Source organism: Sitodiplosis mosellana, unplaced genomic scaffold (genome assembly GCF_009176505.1).
Source record: "Sitodiplosis mosellana isolate CC-2019 unplaced genomic scaffold, AAFC_SMos_1.0 Smas_scaffold_6166, whole genome shotgun sequence".
Lineage (NCBI taxonomy): Eukaryota > Metazoa > Arthropoda > Insecta > Diptera > Cecidomyiidae > Sitodiplosis > Sitodiplosis mosellana.
In genome coordinates this window covers 6,594,438-6,606,152 of record NW_022601407.1, presented here as the reverse complement: position 1 = coordinate 6,606,152, position 11,715 = coordinate 6,594,438, and the positions used below count along the sequence as shown (strand labels likewise).

General features: G+C 39.6%; 1 protein-coding gene across 7 annotated transcripts in view; it reads left to right on the top strand.

Moving 5' to 3' along the window:
- Positions 1–245: 245 nt before the first annotated feature.
- Positions 246–11,715, top strand: part of LOC129574956 (uncharacterized) — a 23,464-nt gene continuing 11,994 nt past the window's right edge. The window contains exons 1-2 of one of the 7 annotated variants that reach the window (XM_055457663.1): positions 246–825; positions 2,302–2,553. In XM_055457663.1, coding sequence (XP_055313638.1) covers positions 2,499–2,553 — 55 coding nt within the window. In that variant the 5' untranslated portion in view covers positions 246–825; positions 2,302–2,498. Of the gene's footprint in view, positions 826–1,303; positions 2,215–2,301; positions 2,554–11,715 lie in introns of those variants that run through there. The other 6 variants (XM_055457664.1, XM_055457665.1, XM_055457662.1 and 3 more) reach the window with 6 other exon arrangements.

Below are 11,715 nucleotides of genomic sequence, written 5' to 3'. Positions count from 1 at the left end.
GGTGGCATGAATTGAGGTTAAAATTAACTCATAATAGAATCGAATTCATTGTTGAAAAAAAAATCAAAATCATCGAGGAAAATGCATTTTTTTCGTTTATTTTGAAATTCCAACGACAAAATAAAGACGTAACAATCGTCGGGTTGCCCGGTCGCAACGGCCGGACCAACAACGGACAACACCGAATGCCAACGCCGAAATGGTAGAGCGAAAGCATATACATCGGGAAAGACACATGCAAAGACAGTGGAAATGATTGCCGAACGAAAACGGGCGCACGGATACTTTGTGTTTAATAGACTGTATGTTGTGTGTGCTTCAACTCTCTTTCGCATAGATAAAGTGAGGTACAATGTTCGTTGTGCGGCTATGTGATAATCAAACGAATATTGTGTGTCGGCGGTGGCGGTGGTGTGGCTTCAACAGCAATTCTATTCCCCCACAAAACAATTTTATTCCGCGCGATATTTTCGGCAGCGTGCGATCAGATTCATAGAGAGTGAGACAGTGTGAGCACCGACGAAACCAACAACAAAAAAAAAATTAAAAAAAAACACAAAATTCAAAACAGCACCAAGTGATTTAATTTTCTGACAAGTTGCAAAACGCACGAAAACTTTTTGGGACGACTATACACCAAATAATTTGTTGTTTTTTTTATTATTATTTGTTGCTGCTGCTGTGTTTCACTGTTGTTTTGTTTCATTGAAGAAAATGTATTAAATTAACAAAAGTCAGTTAGTTTCGGTTGATACTTATACATATATATATGAAACGTGGCTGCGAAAAGTTCGTGACTTAATCGAGACAAAAGCGAAACTGAGAGTATGTCAACGGTTAAAATTTATTTTGAAAAAAAAATAATGAATGACAAAAAATTATGCAGTTTGATTGTTGTTGCTGTGTTTCGTTTCCCTCTTTATTTATACATATCTTTTTAAAAGTAACGGATAGGAAACAGCGAATGGACTCTCTCACTCGGATGGTAGTCGAACGCGCGCGAGAAAATAAGGAGTTTGTTTATGTTTCGGGAGTGTTTTTCAAATGCAAATCAACGGTTTGGGTGAAGTGACAGTTGAGAAGCTCTTATCCTTGGAATTATTTAAATGTTTGATGATTGCTGACTATATTCTCTTGATTTTACGAGAGTTCTAACCGCTTTCGTGTCGAATTTCCCCGGATCCCCGCTAATAAATTCAGTTTGACGCGTAATTCTGTGTTTTTGTGTGTGTGTGAAAGAGAGAGAGAGTGCGTTGCTTGGTATTTGTGTGTCTGCTGAATATCAATTCAATATTTTTTTTTTGGTTTCTTCCGTTTTAATATTTTTCACTTCGTTTTGTGAATGTGACCGAGAAAAATGTTCAAATTTACTTGATCACAACAGATAAATAGTTAGATATAGAGATAGCGTGTGAATGAGAGTGAGTGAAATGAGCAAAGCAAACGATGTGCGCGTTCCGTTAGGAAGTGTTTTTGCTATTGTTGTGTTATGACTGTTGATGATGTCCAGTGTCGAATGTAAATGTGTATGAGGGGCCGCTCGTTCAATCGTTCGTTTGTTCGTTCGTTCGTTGATTCGGTCTCGGACGGATGTATGAAGCGAATTTCAATTTGAAATACCACACAGTTGTCAACAGTCCAAGGATTCTCTCTATCTCTCTATTTATTATTTGATTTTTGTTCATTTCAATTTTTCGTGAGAGTCGCGTATCCAACGCAACTACCGATGATGAAAATTGGCAAAATATAAAATCGAATGTGCTCTTATAGTTGTTTTGGGTTCCGTGGTACAAACAACTATTTCATGAAGCAATCAAACAGTTCAACAGAAAATTGAATATAGACAGAAAAAAAGAGAGGGAGAGAGTGATTGATCTAGAGGGGAGGGGGGTCGGAAATAGATATATTGCGTCCAATTTTTTATTCACCAAACGAACAACCGCCAAGTTTAAAATTAAAACTAAAATAAAAATATAGAGTAGAAAAAACAAACACACTCTTCAACAAACCAATAGTGCAGTATTTCCGTGAATGTAAACTAAAACTCTGATTTCAATTGAATCGGTTTTTCATTAATTCGAGTTCGATTTTTTTCTCTATCCCTCCCTCTCTATGTGTATGTTCATTCTCGATTGTTGTTTTTTTCCGTTGCAGTCGATTCTTTTAGTTTAAATGGAATAGAGAATTATTCAATCAATTTACAAAGTTACACAAGTGAAGATAACAGTTTGAACACAAAAAATAAATAATTAAATCTATTTCAATTGTTCTATTTTTTTTCTTCATTCGATCGGTGTGTAGATAGACATTGAAAAGCGAGAAAGAGGTGGAAAAGTGTGATTGGTTGGCCAATTTGTGGTACATGTTCTCTCAATGCTGGTGAAATCTTAAGTGATTTTCGGCCACATACACACACAAAATTGTTATCGGAGAGAACAACGAACGCAGTCAATAAATTCGAGTGATACAACAGTGAGAGCTACGACAAAACATACAATATGCATCGACTCAACACTGGATATATTTTAGCTACATTAGCTGCTATTGTAACAGGTATGTGTATGTTTTATATCGATTTTAATAGATAGTTGAGTGAAATTTTCTGCACATTTTCAACGCTGAAGCGACGATGATTACATCTTTTCGCTGTAAATTGACGATTGATGTTTTGGTCTGTTTATGATCGGCATGAAAATTCCGTTTAAATGACGTGCGAGTACAGCCCATGCATAAAAACGATGTCATACATGTGATTCACGCTAACAATGTGGTCGCAATTCCAAACATATGGAGTTGAGTCAAGTTCGATGGAAGTGTGGATGGCAAAAAGTACATCACAAAGCAAACAACAACAACGATAGCAAGGGCGAGAGAGAGAAAGAGGCGAGAAAAAAAAACTGTACGTTAAATTCGAAGGGAATTTTCCGAATTCCGAGTTTCGTTCATGGCGAGAGATAGTATTATTATTTATTACAATCATATTTTCGATGGAGAGACAGGGAATACGTCGCATTTTCGGTGTACCGCTGCTGCTGCTGCTGCCATTTGAACGCATAATCCTCTCTCTTCGTCTGTTGGTCGGTTGCTCGCGTTATGCCATAGGCCAAAAATAAATTTTAGCGATGCAAATTTTCGGACATTTATTTGCAAAAGCGGTCGCAACTGAAACAAATACCATGTCTCACTGACTTTGTGTATGCGCGCCGCTGTCGTTCTCTCACCGATCTCTTTGAGCCCCGCGTAGCGTTCTCGAAACCGAGTGGAACAAAATGAGACGCGACAGAAGAGGAAATATGTGTCGGTGCGAGACTAGAATTTTAGTCGAAAATGAAAACAAATGACATCATCGTATCGAATTCATGGACAGAGAACACCATATCAGATCTCTATCTCGTTTGCATTGGGGTGTGTATTTTAAAGAATATCGCATCGATTCCACAGCACCATCCATTCGACCAGCATCCATTAATGTGCAGATGGTGAGAAAATGACGACTGACATGCATTATTTCGATCTCTGATTCAATTTTCGGCCCTTACCCCGGCCCCCAGTCATCGACACGAGAACACAAGCGAGAGAGCAAACACTCGCACACATATTGTTGGAGCATTCTGATTCATGTTCATCGACATTATGGTCATGTTCACCAATTTACACCAATTATATATATAAAATGTGCGATTCATGTTTCCAGCCGAATAAAATATTTCCTCGAAAATGACGTTAGTGACACCAACCAGTTTCCATTCGAAGGATTCGCTCGTGATTTCATTGCGAATTCTATCGTGAAAAACATATAGATTTATTATAGATTTATAATTTGTGTGTCGAAAATGTTCTACCAAATGACTGCTCTTTCTCTCACTCTCTCGCTACATCACTTTTCGCCAAACTTCGGTTCGATGCGTGAGCATTGCTGAGTGCAACATTTTTTTTCCTTCACTCATTCACTCACATCCCATTCAACTCGCACGCGTATCAATAGCAAATGCGGCAATGGCAGTGAGCATCCATGAAATAATCGTTTGACCAAAATATTTACATCGACGTACGATTTATTGCTTTGACGTGTGATGCTGTGTCGGCTACTATGCAAAACGCTTAGCTCACATTATATATACCGCCCAAACTATTACTTTTCACGTTTCAAAACTTTTGCTGAGTTTGCCATTTTTTCCACTGCTTCAACTAACGCTGTTGCTGCTGTTGCAGCCGCTGCCGCCGTTGCATCCCGTAGAGAAAATGCGCACTTTAATAAAGCCACTCTTTCTCTCGTGCACAATTTTTTTTCCTCGCTATTTTTTCTATAGCGCTTGTTGTTCGGATTCATTTCGATCTTCGGTTTTTTTTTATTATTATCCATAGTGCTTTTTTCCGTTCGTTGCATTTTTTCGTTGATTTTTGCTGATTCAAATGGACTTTTTTGACTTTGAAGCGCGAAGAGAGTAACGCCGATCACTTCTTTTGTGTGTGCATTTTGTCCATCACCTTCCCCAACCTCTACATTCAAAAGAATCTGAAACAGATTGAAATTCCCTAGATCGACTTTAACTCCATTTGTTATTCATTCACCAGCCTCAATAACATGCATTCACAAATGGGATTTTATTCATTCGATCGCTTTCTCTCTCTCTCTCTCTCTCTCTCTCTCTCTCTCTTTGCTCTCGCTCTTTCGCTTTTGTTTGCAAACATTTTGGCTGAGAAGCGCATTGAACCATCCGGTAAAATAATTCTTCTTTTTTTTCTCTCGCTTCGCATATTTTTTCGATGTATATTTGTTTTGTTGTTTCCATTTGGTATGGAGTTTGGAGGAGATAGAAAAAAAAGAATTCATATTTTCCGCCGCAATCGGTCTTCATTTATAATTATGTCTATAAGCCATTTGGATGGTGTGCTTTACGACCGAATCCTCTAGAATCTGATAGGCACTCAGGCAATGCCAGTTATAATAATTAAAATGAATGTTTATAATTACATATAGAAATGCGAGAAAGAAAAAAAACTACCGCCGAAATAAAGTGGAATGCGATATTTACATAAATTACACTTTGGTTCAGTTTATTTTGCTGTTTGGCGTTGTTTTTCGTTTTTGTTGTTCAGAAATTCTCGCTTTCTGTGTACACTTGCTTCGATGATGACTTTTTTTTTCGGCTGGTCTTTGTTTCAGAGAGAAGAAAAAAATTATTGCTGTAAAGTCAAAATTCAATTCAATTTAACCTTAGCGCGTTATAGCAACAACAAGAACTAAAAAAAAAAACAAAACAAATCCATACATACACACTTTGCACGTCGTTTGAGTTATGGCCTCTCATCTGTTTACTTGACTTGAAATGCTTGAGCGGCGAAACGAGAAAAGCAGAAAATAGCACGCATACACACATGTGCGACGATGATCGTCAGTCGGTCTCTCGCCGACAACGACAACGACTACGACTATGACTACGACTTCGCCGACGTCATGTATGTTCGTGATCGCTTTCAAATCGACGTGTGGCTAAAAATAAACACGTTTTTGGTTTATAGACAGCCAAAATATTTTTGCCATTTCAATCGCACACTCACACAATTTTCCAACAATTATGATTTTTCAAACAATTTTTTCTTGGTCGATCGTTTATTTTGCCAATCGCGCGTTCTTTTTTTTCTCTCTCTCTCGTTACTTCTGCTGTTGCTGGTTGTTTTGCTCGCAAAAACACTGACTAAATCCACAGGAAAAAAAATGATATAAGCACGAACATCAACAGCAGCAGCAGTAGCAGAAGCAGCACAAAGCTGCGAGGAAAAATGTTCGATGGAAAAATACAGCGATTCCAGTGTCGTTCGTTTGCATACATGCACCCCAAAAACGGGATGTATAGTGCTAAGACTGAATATAGTTGCTGGTGTGTTGTATGTATGCAGTTGTTGTTGTTGTTGTTCTTGTTGTTGCTCTCAAACACCCATAGAACGCAAAGCTTTTTTTAGTTTTCCTTTTAAATCATCGAATCTGACTTCCCTTTTTGTAGCTTGTTGGCGAGGAATGTGCAGTCGTTTTTCTGCGAATTGAATACGAAGAATACAGAGAGTGAGTGCAGTGGAAAAAAAAACAATGCCATACACAATATGGAAGAATTTGTTTTTGAGGCGAACAGAGAGAGAGAGAGAGAGAGAGAGAGAGAGAGAGAGAAACAACAACTGAACGAACGGCACGAAGTGGGAAATTGTGAAAAAGATTTGGAGGAATGGGTTGGGGGATGGGTAGCTCATTCAGGAACACGAGAAAGGAAATGAATAATAACAACGACAAAAACATAGCACCCGGCAGTCGACTGTGGTGGTGCTGGTGGTGGTGGTAGTGATGATGATGTCGACGATGGTAATGGGAGGATGAGTGAAAAGCGCACGCGGTAAAAACTAGTGGCGAAAAAATGTTAAAAATGTGATGCACTGTCGCTTTCCTCAAATGCATTTTGTACTTGGCTGTGCAATATCAAAGTTAATTATGTTGCACGATAAAAGTCTTCAGAAACATGCGTCGACACTGCCAATATTGCCACCGACGTCGACGAAGAGAAGAACCGTTTCAATAACGTGCCGCTAATTCAATCGAAGCGAATATATACACATCGTATATAGACGGTGTAAAATTCGAAAAACTTGACTCATGTAGTCTCAATTTTCTCTATCACTATCGCAATAAAGATTGCATGTGTTTTTTTCTGCCTGGCGTTTTTGTTGTTGTTGCGTGTGCACGCTTGTTATCTGAGATTCTTTTGACGAGTGGAGCGTTTTAACATAATTTGAGAAAATGTGCTCTGTCGAAACGGCGATCGAAGAAGAGTGGTCCATTGAATGTTTTATTTGTTTCATCTTTTTGAATGACATTGCAGAGCAACAGCGACATAAACACAAAAAAACTCCAACTAGCATATGTATCACAGTTAAGCTCGCATTCGATGTCGCGCCACTCACAATAGGATCGAAGAGAAATTGAGAGACGAGAGCAAGAGACAGAAGCAAGCGACCCGGCAAAATATTGTGTGTATGTGTGTGTGTTTGGAAAAATATATTTCCACGGAAAACCAAAAGGAAGAAAAAAAAACAATGGTGTGTCATAAATCCGATTGTTATTTGTGTTTGTTATTAATAAGCCATCGAATGGAAAAATGTTCAATTTCCCATTTTGACAGTCGTTCTCAATTATAAATTGACAAGAGAACGAGAACGCAAAGCAATTTATATATTATGCTGGGTATGTACGAGTAGACATTTTGCTGCATTTTACTCTTTCGCTCTCTCTATCCGTTCACAAACAAAGTAATGTACCGTTCAATCGAGTGGTTTGGTTCCTGTTTGATTCAGTTTCTTCTATTCCCCCCTCCACCATTCTGCATCGACAGTTCCGTGCAATTCCTGCCGCCGTTGTCGTTATTGCCGTTGTCGTCATCGCTGCTGCCTTCCTCATACCATTCTGTGCCCGTTCAGCAATTCCAATTTTTCCTGTTCTGCATGCAACGTGCGAGTGCATTAAAATAATTCCACATCATCAACAATCATGGAAACAATAACAAACATCGCAAAGACAAATAACCAAAGAACGGGCGCTTCGACTTATATATATATATATATATGGGAAGTGTGCTCGTTTACTCTTTCTCTCTGTGCACCGTTGCCGGTGTGTCCGTCGCTGCCGCCGTTCGAATTCGGCTTTTGCAATACAATATATATATATATATATTATGTGTGTTGTTTGTTGCATGCCATGAGATAGAGCGACACAAAGACTGAGAATGCAGTGGCAAAATTGCGCTTGGAAAAACACTTGCACGAAAAGGTCCCGTGCATGAACGGATTTGTATCGTGAGTGTATGGATGTATGTGTGCATATGATATGGAAAATCGTTTGCCGTAAACATTCTGTTCCGGTATGCACTTCTTCTTCATTTGACTATTTTACTGGTTCTCTCTATTCTACATCTTCTTCTTCTTCATTCGTTCTGCAGCTAACGAGCGAAAGAGAGGAAGTGAAAGAGAGAGAGAGAGAGGGAGTGGGAGAGAGAGAAGCCGTGTTTGAACGAGATTCTCTTTTTTCGGTTGGTTTATATGTGTCGGCTCATGCATAAATTTCTACCACGAGCCATTTCAATCTTAGAGCGCCACATTATCTACACGTTTCGGTGTGCCCGGCAAAAACAGTAGCAACAGTAGAAGTAGCAGCAACAGCCGCAGTGGCAATGAATCTGTATTCTTATATTGTCCCTTCTCGCCCAAAATCCAATTTACAATATTGTGAGCGAAGAGCGCGAAGCGGGCTAGAAATGTGAAATGTTTGAAGAAAAAAAAGTACGCGCGCAAACACCCGCTTCCCATTCATGCCTCGAAATTCAACGGCTCACGCAAACTATCGAAACGAAACGAACAAACACCGGGCAAAACTATAGCAGCAGAAAAACACCGGGTCCAGCATCGAGGCAAAATGCAACAAACGTACGATAAACAACAAAAAAGAAACGAGTACCGGTTTCGGGGTGAACCGGAACACAATATAACAACAACAGCAACGATGAGAAAAGAAGAATAACAAAAAAAGAAGATTAAATGTATATAAATTCTAATATTCAAAACAATTCAAATGGAAAAAAACAAATCTTCCACAATGGCATGTTATTATATTGGCATTCAAGTACGATTTATAAGTTTTCCACCAAATGGCTCGTCTATTTATCATGAATAGTTGTGAACAAGCAATCAATGAAAATGTATGCTCACTGTGGCAAATGCATTTTACGGCTCTGGTGCCGGTGCCGCTGTCGGTACACGCAAACACGCTTGAAAGCCATTGCTCTGCTTCGGCGACACATGAGCAGATAGATATATACAGCGAGAGTGAGAAAGCACGTACATTCGAGATGAAAAAAAAGATGAACAAAAAAAACAACAACAACATCACCCGATTGAACAATTCAACTGGACGCAAAACAAAAACAATAACAAGCAGCAAGTGACTGGAAAAAAAGAGAGTCAAACACATCCGTTGGAATGCACGTGCCATCGCTTCCTTTGAATGTTCACTGACCACAAATCATTCATTCATACATACACATCAATGCAGTCATTTCAAAATCATAGCCGAAAAATCGAGGGCGAAATGAAATAAGCGAGCATGCGATTGAACAACCGTAAGCGAGCGCAACAGCCAGTTAAACTAAAGAGAACGAATGCAATGAACTATGGCCGAAAAGCATATAGACAATTGCCCCATCAAATCGCCGACTAATTGATGTGTGTGTGTGTGTGTGTGCCCCGTTTGCAAACGGAGTAGCATAATCGAAATAACAGCCGAAGCATAAACACTAAACTAAACACATCGTACAAAACGAGCACAGAAAAAAAAACGAACACAAGATCCGCGTGAAATTGCATAGAAAACGAGATCAAGTGAGAGAAATGCACGCAACAGCAATTGCACATTTCGGCAGCAAAGTGAGATATAGCGGAAAAAAGCGGACAAATTGATGCGAAAAAGAGAAAAGCTTAAACCAAATTGAGATCAATTGGCACCGAAATCAATTACTCGATGATGTTGATTGGCCATTTCTATGCAAAAGCCGTTTTCGGCGTCGCCGCCGTTATTACCGTCGCCGTCAATGTACACTCATCACTAACAAGCAGCACACGACACAATTTGACACACATAAATTTCCAGTGCATGTTCATGCTCAATCTAATTTGCAGCTTTTATGTGTTAGAGAGCGAAAAAAATGAGCAAAAACAAAGAAAAAGTAGAAAAAAAACACACAAAAATTAGCCGAAAAGAAAAGCGACACAATTCACGAAATTGAGTGTGAGGCACACACACAAACACACACCCGAAAAAAAAATCCAACAACTAGCATTTATGCATAGAGTTCGGCGTGCACACATTAAGTGGCGCCGCTCTACAAACTCATAATAACCATAATGTTCGGTGTGTGTGTGTGTGTGTGTGCTTCGTTCATGTATATTTTTTTTCGGGAGGAAAAGCTTCATAACGATTTCTATTGGCAATTGGTTGTGTGCAATGGCATTGTCGTTGCTGCTGCTGCTGCTGCTGCTACTGCTGCTTTGTTGTTGTAGTTGCGATTTTTTGCAATGGTTTTTTTTCTCTTCTCTTTTCTGCACTGCTCTTTGAAATTCATTGTTTGGGTTGGCGTTTATGGCTCACTCGCCATACATCAATTTCGATTCATATAATTTGTTTATTTGTTTGCCTTTTCAAAATTGACCATTTCGTTTTCGAAATGGGCTTTTGCATCATTCGTTCCATTTTTGCGGATCTCTTTTTAAAATTGCGCTTTTGCAATGACTTTCAATGCAATTTCTGACTCATTTTCACCCTTCCCGCCTTCTCTTTCTCTTCCAACCGTCTTGTGGTCTCATTGAAATGGGTAACACGCCAAAGTCAACTGAAAAATGGAAATGTATACAAAACGCTAGGCATAAATAGAAACCAATAAAGTAATAATATGTTGGCAGTAGGAATGAGCGCTGGCGAGGCAGAATAAAGTGCAAGAAAATTGCCGAAGATGTCGCAGTGGCGCAAAGAAAAGGCCTGATAATGGCTAAACCAGTAGTGGAAATGAGTTTTCATTTAAGGCTAGAACAAGGCTTGTTGTGCAGGCGGCAAAGTTAGCGGCCAACCAACCAACCAACCAATCGACCGACCGAACCAAACGAACGACTGGAATAGAGCGGACACGAGTATTCATGTGCGCTCGAACTAGCAAAGGAAGGCACAATGACAAATTGTAAAAGCCCCAAACTGGTAAAACATTAATGGTATGTTAGAAACGGTGACATGGCGGTCTCTATGGGTTTCGTGTAAATTGCCATACACAATATACGGGTAATATTGTTGCTTTCTCTTCGTCGCTGTCTCCCGCTCTCTCTCTCACTCTTCGGCTTGCTCACAATCTACGTATCGCCTCGATTCGGCTATATAAAGTGGAAATCAAATATCCGTAACCGTATTGCTGAGCTGTATGGCGGCCGAGTTTGGCTTGGGCTGCAAGTGCATTGCCATCGTCATCGTCATCGTTGTCGTCATTCACATTCGCAATGTGCTGTGAGTCTTTTACGGGATTTAACTGCCCGAATATATTCATTTTCGCAAAAATTTTATTCATTTTATTTCCTATGCACATTCATTCCATTTTTACAGGATTTTGTGTGTTGTTTTTGTGTGAGTGAGCGCGCGTGAGAGAGAGAGCGAACGAGTGCATCGGCTGTTGGTTGCACCGCTTTTTAACCCGCTCTTTCTCAATGTCGATCCTGTTTTCTTCATCTTCTCTTCTCTCTCTCTCTCTCTCCCCCCCCTCTCTCTCTCTCTCCTTCTGTCGGTTGATTTTCTACTGCATATTCTCGCTGAATATGTATCGTTCAATTTTCTTTGAAAATTCTATAGAACATTGAACTGGGATCTGCCGTTTCAAATGTGATTTACGCATTTTTCCAACACACACACATGCATATTGAAAACGGCCGGTCAAAAGCCTAAGCGAAAATGACTGTCTCACACTCTTTCTCTCTTTCACTTGTGCCTCAATGCATTCATGCTAGATATTCGGTGCTGGCCGCCTCATCATAGTCTTTAAATGTGTACAAAGTGGCTGGCATTTATACTTTCGCATATATATTCGACACAGAGGAAAGAGAGAGAGAGAGAGAGAGAGAGAGAGAGAGAGAGAGAGAGAGAGA